The sequence below is a fragment of the Anabas testudineus genome, chromosome 13 (genome assembly GCF_900324465.2).
Source record: "Anabas testudineus chromosome 13, fAnaTes1.2, whole genome shotgun sequence".
NCBI classification, from domain to species: domain Eukaryota; kingdom Metazoa; phylum Chordata; class Actinopteri; order Anabantiformes; family Anabantidae; genus Anabas; species Anabas testudineus.
Window position 1 is genome coordinate 12,823,649 of NC_046622.1, and position 12,735 is coordinate 12,836,383.

The 12,735-nt window shown below is 42.0% G+C and overlaps 1 protein-coding gene across 3 annotated transcripts in view; it reads right to left on the reverse strand.

The window, feature by feature from the left end:
- Nucleotides 1-12,377, reverse strand: part of veph1 (ventricular zone expressed PH domain-containing 1) — a 51,708-nt gene extending 39,331 nt beyond the window's left edge. The window contains exons 1-4 of one of the 3 annotated variants that reach the window (XM_026374870.1): nucleotides 12,229-12,377; nucleotides 4,910-5,553; nucleotides 4,599-4,817; nucleotides 2,960-3,134 (exon numbers count right to left, since the gene is read on the reverse strand). In XM_026374870.1, coding sequence (XP_026230655.1) covers nucleotides 2,960-3,134; nucleotides 4,599-4,817; nucleotides 4,910-5,077 — 562 coding nt within the window. In that variant the 5' untranslated portion in view covers nucleotides 5,078-5,553; nucleotides 12,229-12,377. Of the gene's footprint in view, nucleotides 1-2,959; nucleotides 3,135-4,598; nucleotides 4,818-4,909; nucleotides 5,554-12,173 lie in introns of all 3 variants that reach the window. The other 2 variants (XM_026374862.1, XM_026374879.1) reach the window with 2 other exon arrangements.
- Between the last annotated feature and the right edge of the window lie 358 nt (nucleotides 12,378-12,735).

Here is a 12,735-nt window from a genome sequence, read left to right on the forward strand (position 1 = left end):
GCTGCATCCTGCTGTTGGCTTCCATAACTAGTAAACACACAACATACAAAATACAGCTTGTTCATGTGGCTTCCAAAGAACACACACAACAATGTATAGAGAATGTGTAAAGCCTGCATATGGAAAGCATAGGCCTCAGTAAAAAAATGTACAGTGTAAACACACACATATGCACAGTCCATCCATCCTTATAGCTCATGTAACCAACCCATCACGTTCGCATCATCAACATCATACGAACCCCATTACGTCATCTCGTGAACGGAGGACTGCTGGGAAAAAGAGATGTCATCTGTTATTGCTTCTACGTGCCACACGTGTGTGTGTGTGTGTGTGTGTGTGTGTGTGGGTGTGTGTAGACTTTGGCATTCTAACGTGTGTTTGTAGTCTTGTGTTTATCTCTTGTTGTGTTTATATTGAGGTTTCTTTGGGGGGAGAAGAGAAGTAGAGGTTTGTTATAAAGGCTTGAAACGCTGAGAGCACAATAGACGAGCCTCGGGAGTGAGTTTCGGCAGGGGGTAAAAAGTTGAAACTGCCCAGGCTGCATTAAAAAAATGCCCAAGGACACATAAATCTGAGCTCGCTATAATAAAGCCCTCAAGTTAGTTTGTGCTCGCTTTCATCCTTTCTCTAAAGTATGTGTGTTCATCCCCCCCGTCAAGCTGGATCACAGCGACTCAGAATGCATACATGCATACAACTTACTATCTCTCCCTTCTTCTTGTCTCTAAATTCAAAAACAAGGCCAAGTTTCCAAAACTGCCCCTCAGTGTGATAATACGTGATGGTTTTAGGGGTGTTATAAATCTACTGGAAAGATATTTCAAGGTTAGTATTCAGAGTATTTTGAAATATTATGACTAACATCACTCCTGAGTGGTGGAAATTCAGGAATCTGATACATGTATGTTGACTAGAAAGCATACATTTTAAATGAAACACATTAAAATGGCAAACTGATACGTCCTGTGTGGGACTTTATTTGCTTCTTAGCTCTAACAAGCGAACTGAGTTTGACTGTGGCTGGACACTGAATCCACAAAGGCATGTAACACAGTACCACATGTGCCAGTAGTGCAAATATGCAACACCACAGTTATTATTTTACACTTTATCAGTCAAAGCAGCACTAACATAAACAAGTGTAGACAGATGGAAAAGACAAAAGCTGCTATGTGGAGCTATATTGGATTTATTTGAAACAAACCAGAAATGATACTGCATGTTTTAACATACATTTATTTAACATATCTGCCCATTAATCATGGTGTGGATGTTTAAGGGCTAATCAGTTCATTTATGGGTTCAAGATGTTTGAGCCTTATATAATGAAATCACCTCCATGTGTCGGGGCATTGAAATTGGGACACACATGATGACACAGTGACCTTGATCTGTAATCAGTCCATCCATTAAAATCCATCAATGATACTTTGCAGAAATCACCCTGAGGGGTTCCTGAGATATTGTGTTAAAAATACTATAGACGGACAGCTCCCAATCATATTGTCTTCTAAATATGACATTGCCACATATTATACTAACATTATTTATATTTTTGGAGAAGCCTTGAAAAACTTGTTTTTAGTCTTATACATCTCAGATCAGAAAAGAAACACCTCATTTCTTTTTCCGTTTGGCATGGACCATAAGGTATCTCAATTTTCACCCACAGTTTTATGAACCTAATGTGTAAAGTGTATTCCAGCGATCTGACGCTCTAAGCCCAAAAACCTGGCTAAGCTTCACTTGTAAAGTGAACCAGACAGCGGAGAACTAAGCTGTTTCATTTGCTGGGCTGCTGGCTGCAGAATATGTGCTCGGTGGGAGCATCACTGTGGAGGGCGCTTCGCTGTTCTGCAGCCTGAGGTGATTAGCGCCACGTGCTTGTTGTGTGTGTGTGTGTGGGTGTGTGTGCGTTCAACATGTTGCCAAATTGTTTTGCAGAGAAAAACACACCGGCACATGCAAATGCATATTCACACAATGTGCAACTGATTACTTCTACAGAAATAAACTCTATTAACCGAACCCCTGTACAGCAACCCGCTTGTGCTAATGGAGTGTGGCATTTGTGTATGTGAATGTGTATTTGTATGGCTTGTGTATCTTTGTGAGGACTGGTGTGAGTTTTACAGCTTGAGAGTGAGGACGCTTTTGAAAAGTGACCAGATTTTGCCCTGATTTTAGATTTAAGATGAAGATTAGGGTTACGCTTGTGTGTATAGCTGTGTCCTCAGCACAACGTCAGAAAGACATGACTCTGTGTGTTTCAGGCTCGAGGGGTAAACAGATCTCCAGCAGGTTGTGCTGATGACAAAACTTGAGAGATCTACACTAATGAGCTTGAACAGTGTCTGTGTTGAATTAAAAGAAAAGGAACTCAACGTTTCAAGGAATATATCTTATTTATAACCACTGGCCAGAGGTCAGCCCCCTCTCATACTTACTGTTAAGAAGGGAAGCTAAACAAAGTAGAGACCAGAACTATGCTGTTTAATGTGTTCTTCTTAAAAATGTTTAAGTAGCACAAAAACACGCTGACAGCAACTGCACAAAACAGCAAATCTGTTTTTGTCCCTAAAATAACTACTTCTTACTCACGAATTTTCATGCTGCATCAGGGAAAAGATGATTTGTAACAGCCGAAATTTGCTATCATCATTTTCAGTGAACTGGCAGCCGTCATGACGGTATGTACACCATGATTCATGACATGATAAGACTGTGAATCACTACTAAAACTAATGATTGCATGTCTAGTTCCTTTTTAAAAGAATAAAAGTAGTATGTCTACAACATGTCAACAATTAACGGCAAAATAAATACAACTCTAGCAGAGGAGAGGAGACAAGAGGAGAGGAGAGGAGATGAAAGGAATTGCATAGAATCAGAGGTAAAAGGGTAAAACACAGGGGACAGACACTTTTAAAGTGTGCATGTGACATGTGTGTCCTACCTCCCAGCACGCTAAGTGTTATGGCCTCTGTGTGTTCAGCCAGCAGATCGGCCTCAGCGATAGCAGCCAGGGAGAGATAACTGGACATGTTCCTGCTCAGCTCCCTATTCCCTCTCTGAAGGAACCGCACTGCCACGGGGATGGCCAGCACCATGACCGAGGGACAGCTGTAGTTCTGCAGGTTGAAAAAAGCATTTATATATTTACTAAAGGGTTAAAACATGCATTCAGTCCCATCAGTCCTATATTTGCAGAAATAGAGATGGGATGGTAAAGCAGGCCGGACGTAACAGCACCTTTAAAAGAAGTATTTAACTTTCACTATCTACAACGAACAAGAACAAGAATGAAGTGTGATACTGATGATGATGTGTGTTGGAGAGTGTGTTGCATTTGACGACACAGACACATGCAGATGTTTAAATGAAACAGATGGAAGGGGATTTGAAATACTCTAGCGCCCTCAACTGGACACATCGAAATCTGCTAGGATGTGTGTGTGTGTGTGAGAGAGAGAGAGAGAGAGAGAGAGAGAGAGAGAGAGAGAGAGAGAGAGAGAGAGAGAGAGAGTCTGTGGTGAAGACAGAAAAAGGAGATTGTGGCTGATTAACCTGACGTTTACCGTTGTACCCCCCCCTCACCTCTCTCTCTCTGTCATATCTCTATTTTGCCACATGGCGTCAGTGTAGACAATGTATACATAAAAAAATCATCATGCTAACAGCCTATTCATCAAGCTCCTGTGTCATCAGTGAAGACATAATCTATTTGTACTATTGCTTACCAGTGTTGACAGGGCTCATACAACTTAAACTGTACTAAACGTAATGAGGCACAGTAAACAACCAACAACGGTCGAAGTCAGGAATGCCCAATCCTGATCCTCCAGGGTTTTCTAGCTCTCCCTACTACTGCTGATTACCTGAATCAGAAAGAGTGTAGGAGACTGAAAGAAAGAGTAAAAGAGAGAATAGAAAACAGAGAGAGACAGGGAGACGCAAAGAGAAACAGCAACAGGGAGGAGAGAGAGAGAGTGCGTGCTCCACTGACACCTGCTGGAGTCAGAGCATCGGAGCCAGGAGCGGCTGCCAGAGCTTCTAGTCTCACTTCTACTTGTGTGTATGTGTGCATGTATTTCCTCAAGAATCAGCCTCATTACGGTGGCATTAAGCACATTCCCATAGCAAATAGGCAGAGAGAGAGAGAGAGAGAGAGAGAGGAGGGTGAAGGAGAGAGTCCTTCTGCTTTTAAGTCTTTTAGCTATGGAGGTCTGAAGGGGAATGAAGGAAAGATTTAGATTTACAGTTTGAACCCCCTTAGCAGTGATTATATAAGGCATATTTGCCAGCAAAGTCACATGGTGATGTGATGTGGTATTAATCTGTGATGCTCACTGCACTCCTTTGATCATTTTGCGATCAGGAATTGCAAAAACACTGATATCTCCCATAATAAGGAGTGTGATGGTGCACGTTGGCTGTTCTCTGAATTAAACTTGCACCAGTGGGACCCTTGTTTTATTGATGCCAAAAAACAAAACAAAAAAAAAAGTTGTTGAAAAGTTTAAATAACTCGAACGCTCAAACATTTTGTGCAGTAGACTATGTAAGTGTTCAACAGTGTGTGTGTGTGTGTGTACCTGCAGGATACAGCTGGTGATGTCAGAGGCTATCTTAGCGTGCGGTGTGTCCTCTGTGTTTTCTCCTTGCGGGGTGAGGTTATGTTCCAGACATGACTCCCACAGCCCCACCAGCGCCGTGCTGTGTCTCTCAATGGAGCCCGTCTCCCTTATGGCCGTGGTGATGCGTGTTATGCAAATCTCCACCACCGCCTGGTCATTGTCATTGGTCAAATAGTCCTGCCGGCCAGCAGACAGTAATAAGATGCAAAATTAAGGAGGCAATGATAAATTAAGGACAAAAGGATCATAAATAATTTATTAAGACTGACATTTGCTCTGAAACAGTTTGTATAATATACCGGTGAGCAGGAAATGGCCTTGATGTGGTCCAGAGCCTGAGAGAGACAGTCTTCGATCTCTGCATCCTCCAGAGAGAACAGATCCCCTGCTCTGGACAGATCCCTCTGGCCCAGCACCTGGCTAAACAGCTGGTGCATCCTGGATCTGGTTTAGGCCTGTTTTTTTTACACCACTGTGGGACGAGTGCTTCCCAGTTTAATGGTAACTCAGAATAAATGTATCCCTGACATTATAATCGAGGAATTAATGAATGAATAATAACAAATGGTTATAAAGTTATCTCCGGGCTTTAGGGAACCATTTAAAAAGAACACAAAGTGCTCTGCATTGTGATTGATGAAAATTTCGGGCACTGTTTTTGACATTTGGGGTCCTGTGAAGAACCGGACCTCGTAAAATCACTATGAGAAATCATGGAGAAGATGCCGAATATTGTAACTATAATTAATCGTGTGAATTTAAAGTTGAAGTCCTCTACGGTGCAGCCTCAGGTAGGTTGGATGAGAGTGGGGCCAGTTTGGTCCGGTGTTTTTCTGAGTCTGCCTGAGGCCTGTTACCATGGAGACAAGGCATATTTATATTTTGGAGAATGGAGTCTTTCTACAGCAGAGTCCTGAAGGAGAGAGGACAGAGAGAGAGAGAGGGAGAGGAACAGTGGATTAACTAGAGAGAACTAGATTCACTAGATAGAAGATACAGACAAAGGAACTGACACTGTGAAAATCTGTTTCGAGGACAATAAAAGAAGCAGACAGACTTTTTAGACAATTTAGACAATCAGGAAACAGATTAAAACCTACTTTGTATGGTTTCAGAGTTTACATTTGATCATTTGAAAGATCCAAACTGAGGTACTAAGCAAGTGGACAAGGTCTGAGAAAAAAATGAGGGAGAAAACGTTCAAAGCAAAGTAACATGAGGAGAAATGTCTCAAACACTATTTTTTTGTTTCTCATACTGAGTAAACTAATCAGACATAATGTTTAAGGTGAATTTTGCAGCCTACTGTATAAACAAAGCCGAGCTAGCTGTTGTCGCCTGCTCCCACTCTTTGTGCTATGCTCACTTGTCAGTTGCAGCAACTTTAGGTTAATATGTGATGATGTGAACTAAATGATCCCTTGATAATGTGTGACATATCTGCTACAGAACCGTGCATACCAACAAAGATACACACGCATGCATGGGACTGTGTGACCTCAGTTTCCAGGTCACAGATGTTTGTTCAAACTGTGCAGCCTCAGTGAAATATTATTTGATAACAACAGACTACAATAAACTAAAGTTATATTGTTTGCTAGCGAAGCAGCACTATTTGGGCCAGGGTACATATTGTGGTCTAAAATCCAATATGGCAAACAATGTAAGGTTTTTATTTTTCTGTATTAAAACAACATTTCACTATGCCATTCAGTAATTATTACTAGTATTATTAATAAAATAAATACATGTAAAACAATGTGTCATTTGCCTTTAACTCTTATGAATGGAGTTAGAGCTGTGGGATTTCAAGTGTATGTTGTTAACCATTTACTTGCTATTATCGCTGTTTCTGTCAGCCTCGACTAAACTTTAAAACATTAACGCAACAAGAGGATCCGGAAGGGCGGAAAAATCACACACACAACGGTCTGTCTATGCTTGCTCCTCCTGGAGTAACAATCTGTCCTCCCTATACAATACAAATGTACACACACACACATCACATATCCCTGTGACAATATTCTGCAAACGCTCAAAGCTGTTCTCTTTAAAGCAGCCACCCAGCCTGTCTGCTGCCTCTGATCATGACTTTGCTTAGATCTGAACTCTGCCTCCATTCAGATGATGCATCTAAGTATATGTATCTGTGTCACTGTTTGCTTTCTGCACCCGCCTTCCTCAACAATCGGGCGTCATCTCATCTTCACACCATTTCTCTGAAATCCGCATTGGAGCGGTCCCAGCCTGGACCAAAAGGAAAACACAAAGCAGAACACTTGGGAGACCATTATCTGTCCAGCCAAGCCGGTGATGGCCATGGAAACCTGCCCATTGCCGGGATACCACATCAGGAATTCTGAGCGGTCCAAGCCAGGTCTCTGAGCCCAAAACAACAAAACAAACATAAACCCAGAGCAAAAAGATTTATCTGTCACACACAGACATGCAAAAACAGCTATTATCCTCATTGTCTGGTGCAACAATCAAACAAGCTATTTCTGTGCATGGCTGAAGCTACTGTATATAAAAAAATAGTCTGATGATGTGTCTTTAACAGTGACAAATGTTAATATCTGTACCTCTCTGTAGTGATTCTTTATTAAGACAAGTTCTGACTACACAGTTCATTTCTTTAATGCATGTTTTTTCCTAGTTTTTTTAGGATTTCTAGGCAATGTTAGTGTATGGCTCTGTTTGTTTACACAGCAATTAGGTTTGTCATCAAGCGCTATTCTATATGTATTTATCAGAAATAAAGGAAAATTACAGAAAGAGAGTGAAGGCATGAGATAAAGTCTCACGAGAGGGAGATGAAGAGGATCAGGGAGAAAGCAAACAGAGCAAAACAATAAAAAAAGCACACATTGAGAAATGAAAATCAGACACACACAGTCACAGTGACAGAGAAATGGAGACAGACACACAAAGTAAGAGAGACGGAGAGAGAGAGAGACAGACATATAATGTTTCTTTGTCCTGAGATCCCTGTGTAACCTGCACACAAGTTACATACTGAGCTTCCATTATTACACCTGAATGCAACATACACACACACACACACCTGCACACAGATACCATATACAGTATAGTGTACGTATGGGCACTCCTCTAACTAGTGTTGATATACTGTATCCTTTCCTGCTCTCATTATATCACCTGAGTGTGTGTGTGTGTGTGTGTGTCTGTGTCTGTAAAAGTGGAGGAGAAAATGGGCCTGAGGAATTTCAGTTCTTAAACAACCTGCTAGTTACTATTAATCACCCGGCTACGGCTCAGCAAACTCAGGAATGCAGCCTTTAAATGTGGGCACACACACACACACACACACACACACACACAACAGCGATTGACTGCCAGCTTGTTTTCACCTGCATGTGGTTGCACATACTTTAATATAAATCTTTCACGACGAACTGAACAGCATTTTTGAGCTGTGATTTTCCTTTTCGAGTCGTTGGCGCGTTGCCTGTCAAACTTCTGCAAACACACACACACACACACACACACAAAAAGACATAGATCGCTCTAGTAAAATTCGGTTGAATGTAAAGCTCTGGCAGGAAACCACATGTTGCAGGAGAGCTGTGCCTGGGCAACAGGGTGCGGGGTGACAGGGCGCGCATGCTGGGGGGCCGGTGAGAGGGTTATGTGAGGACAATGTGACCGAAGGGCCTCTCTCCTTCTTCTCCGCCACCGCCACTACTGTCTTCACTCAGGGCTCTGAGCAAGAGAGAGAGAGAGAGAGAGAGAGAGAGAGAGAGAGAGAGCGAAAACACTGGCTCTTTTGTATGACCTATAAGACAGACCACCCCTCCCTTCCCCCATCCCTCTCTCTCTCGCTGCTCAGTCGGCCCTGTCCTTCTGTGTAATGTGCACCTGCTCAGCCTACAAGACTTACACACACACACACACACACACAAACACACACACACACACACACACACACACACACACACACACACACACAGACAAATACTTTAGAGAGAAGCTGGGTAAAAGGGAGAGACAGATGGAACTATAGAAGAAAAAAACAGCGCTGCATGTGAAAAATGTCTCTTTCTTTCTCTCAGTCACTCTTTATTTATGCACACATTTATTATGTGGATTTGAGAGCGGGTGAGTTTGAAGCACCCTGTTAGGAAGCTGCTCCTGTCACATCATTAAGACATAGATAAATACATCATTCTCCACTCTGGGTTTGGTACTGTAATGTGGTTTCATTTACTACTTGTGGAAATGTAATTAGCAGACCAGACAGATTAACTTTGCCATGTCTATAACCACAAATGCAGCCATTGCTAACAAAGGTGCTCACAAAAATGACTCTTAAACAGTGACAGGTACTCATGCACATGTCCCAGTCTAAAACCATGCTCCTAAAATGAGAACGACCACACCAGAAGACTTTTTTTCAATACCAATCAAGAAAAAATGGCAAAAAATTCCAATATGACTTAATTGAAATCTACCATCTATATTAACAATTCCATTAATATCTGGTTAAATCTGTGAATTGTGAGTAGTTATTCCCTGGGACAATCACTTATATAACTGTTGCCATGAATTTCATGAATAAATAAGCTGAATAAGTCACAAAAAAGAGACTCTATGAGGACTTGTTTGGAAATAGACGCTGCCTCAGAGCGCTCACTTACGACTTGAAAGATAGACCCCCAAGGTTTATTATATGAAGATATTGGAGGAGTGTATTGAATTCAGTGTGTATGTGGGAGAGCGGGAAGGAGCTCCATTATTTATATCTTGCAGTTATACAGCTGTGGAGCAACAACTGGGAATTACAGTATGACAGGAGCTGCAGAAAATAGATACTGTAAAACACACTGAAGCCACTGACAGATAGAGAACGACAGAATGGGAAATGGGAAGGCATGGAGTGAACATGTCTCTTTCTCTCTTGTTTGCAGTCACTGTGACCTGGTAAGAAAAAGCACAACCAGACCACAGGAACACTTAATGTGACACTTATGGATGCCTTGTTGCCTAATACAGAACGAGCAGGTGTTATGAATAGCAAAGAAAGAAAGTTAAAACTGGTTCAGACACACACAGAGACACATATCTGCTGTACATGTGTGGCATTTAATCCTTCAAAATGTACACATGTTCACTCTCATATAAAGATTTGCACATTAATGTTTTTATCAATCAATGAAAAATAAGGGTTTAAGTCATTTATCATGCAAAAATGCTAAACAATCTCGGCCCGCAGCTTCTTGAATCTGAGGTTTCTCTGTTTTACGTCACCATAACGTGAAAATCTTGCTACTGTGAAAATATCTTTATCTAATCTGATGGTGAGTATTTTAATTACAGTATTATCAAATGAAAGAAAATGCTAATTACAATTTCTCAGGGTCCATGATAATATGTTTAGACTGATTGTTCAACAAAAATACAAAGATTTTTAATTAACAATTAGAAAATATAACAAAGTAAAGCAACAAATTCTCCCTTTGAAAAAAGTTAAGTACATGACTATTTATCTTCTTTCTTTTTCTTTAACAGCAGTATTACCGTGACTTATGCAATTCAAACTCTCAGCTTTAACTCGGACTGGTCTTACAAAAAAAAATCTTCTGGGAACCACCGTGTTGGATTCCACGGTGAAACTAATCAGAGCCCCAGACAGGAACGTAGACCCACCTTTAACAGGAGGCCTCCGTGGACTGATATGAACCGACTTCATTCCTTTTTTTCCAGTTTGTATTTGTGGTCATACGTTGGATGTAAATGTGTGTTTATGTAAGAGGCTCTGCAGGCATAACTGTGTCAAATGGCAGTGAATTCAGTCCAGGGTGTGGAAGGGGGGGGGGGGGGGGGGGGGGGGGGGGTTTCTGTTGGCTTTGCTGCGCTGTGAGACCCAGAACCACTGAGAGGATTTCCATAGCCGAGAGCAAACGTGCTGGTTGGAAAAGTGCATTACTGCCACAGTCAGCCAACTAAAATTCATGCACATTTTTTTAACTATTCATTATTCATTACTCCCTGCTGCCTTCCGCAGCCCAAATCCAGAGTCTTGTGTGCTGAGAACTTGAACGGAAGCATTTTCTGGTTTCAGGGTCTGACCCAGGAGTAAAGCTTTAAAGGAATACATTCACCACTCAAAATATTAGGATCTCATTCTTAACTGCAAGCTGCTTCCAAATATCCTCGATGCATGTTTAATAGGTTTCTAAGTTTAGAAATCCTTTCATACCCTGCATCCGCCACATTATCTAGATTTCCTGTTTCCTGAGTAAGTGAGTAAAGAAATGAAAAGAAATGAGCAATAAATCGCGGCGTTCACTCGATGAAACGCATCAAATTGTTGCATAAAAATATACCCGACTTTCTATTCCTGGTAGCTCACAATCACCTGCCATCACAGCAATGAAACAAAAAAAAAAAACAACTTCACATAAACACACTCACAAAAATCATCCTCCAAGACCGACGTGTCCTCATCCCAAGGTAACATATGCACCTTTTAGGAACAACATCACATGATCAATCAAATTAAAGTGTTCAGTACATGATGTCTAAATGACACACACGGAAACAAATAGGTGTTGAATGTAGGTATTAGTTGTGAAAAGAAGCGAATTAATGATGATGGGCTGGAGTTTGTCCATTTAATGTGTTTAAAAAATGAATGATAAATGTATTACAGGCTGCTTCTAGAATTAAATAGAGAACAGTTTTATCTTTATGTCTCTTTCACAATGCAGGTGAAAAAAATGTATTAATATAAATACAAATAATTCCAGTTCTAAGTTGAGGATAACCCTGATCATGTCCTTCCTTTTGGGACAGCAACATCTGTCAATCAAAGAAGTCTGTGACCTTGAGGAGTCCCCCCCCCAACCACCACCTCTCTCTCTCTCTATGTGTTCCCACACAGAGGTGGAGCAACAGAGGGTTTCGACTTGGCCAGAGCATTAAAAGCAGAAATGCACACACTAAATGTGAGTAATGCCACTGAACTTGCCTTTCAAGCTGTCGGAACACATTCCTCTGCATTTACACCGAAGCACCGGGACCGTGAGAGCCACAGAGGGGAGGGGAGGGGAGGGGGGGAGAAGTGTAATTGAAGTTGTCTGAGACACCGAAATGATTTCACAACATCTTTAGCAGAAAGTGTCGATCTGACCCAAAGCTACAGATCAGCTGTTTATTCCCATGGGGGCAATATGTGGAACCTGCTAAGACACTAATTACCAAGTAACACCACAGTTGTTCCCATCAGTGCTTCAGGGCTTTCGCCCACGATAACACCTCTCCAGTCCACCTGCACGCTAAACTGTGCACCCCCCTCCAGTAAAAGGCGTTTAATGCACAATTAGATCAACCTGAGGCACATCAGCGCTTCTGGCCACCGATTCCATCCGGACAACTTTCCCGACATCAAGGGATGTGAGCAGCATTCATGCATTTTCCCCAGCAACGCGTTTCGCCTCTAATGACTGAATGTCATGCAACAAGGAAACCAAACACCCCGATCCCTCGCTCCTGCGGCGTCGGCCAGCTTACCTGCTCCGTGCGGGACGAGGGCGCAGGGACATTAAATACGGAGATCGTTCAGTACCTCTAAAGCTCGGTCCACAGCGGCACATAGCTCCACAAATTCCCCGTCTACAGCCTCAAGTTCCCCCACAGAGCAATATAGTCATCCTGGTTGGTCAACCTTGGAAAGCGCGCCATCGTGCGGCAGACGGGGCCACGGTGCAACAGGTGGATGAAGGAGAGAGAGGTGCAGCGCTCCAGGGAAACGAGATGACATGTTTTACTCATCAAAAATAACACGAACTGATTACTTTTTTGCAACCCTCAATTCTCTCAGCACTTAATTGTTAATAGTTTAGCTGCATGTGACGCATTTTGTGTTTAGATCTGGCATCCAGGCAACATTGCAGGGTGTGTTTCTATTGTGGAACATGGTGACTGTTACCTTGAATTGGTTTACCTGAGCATCTGTTTCACAAGAGCCCTGAAAGGCAGCACGGTGATACAGAGGGATGGACGAGGTCTGATGAGTTCATTGAAACCAAAGCAAAGTTATTCCTGATCCCTTCTGCCATCTCACATATAGGCA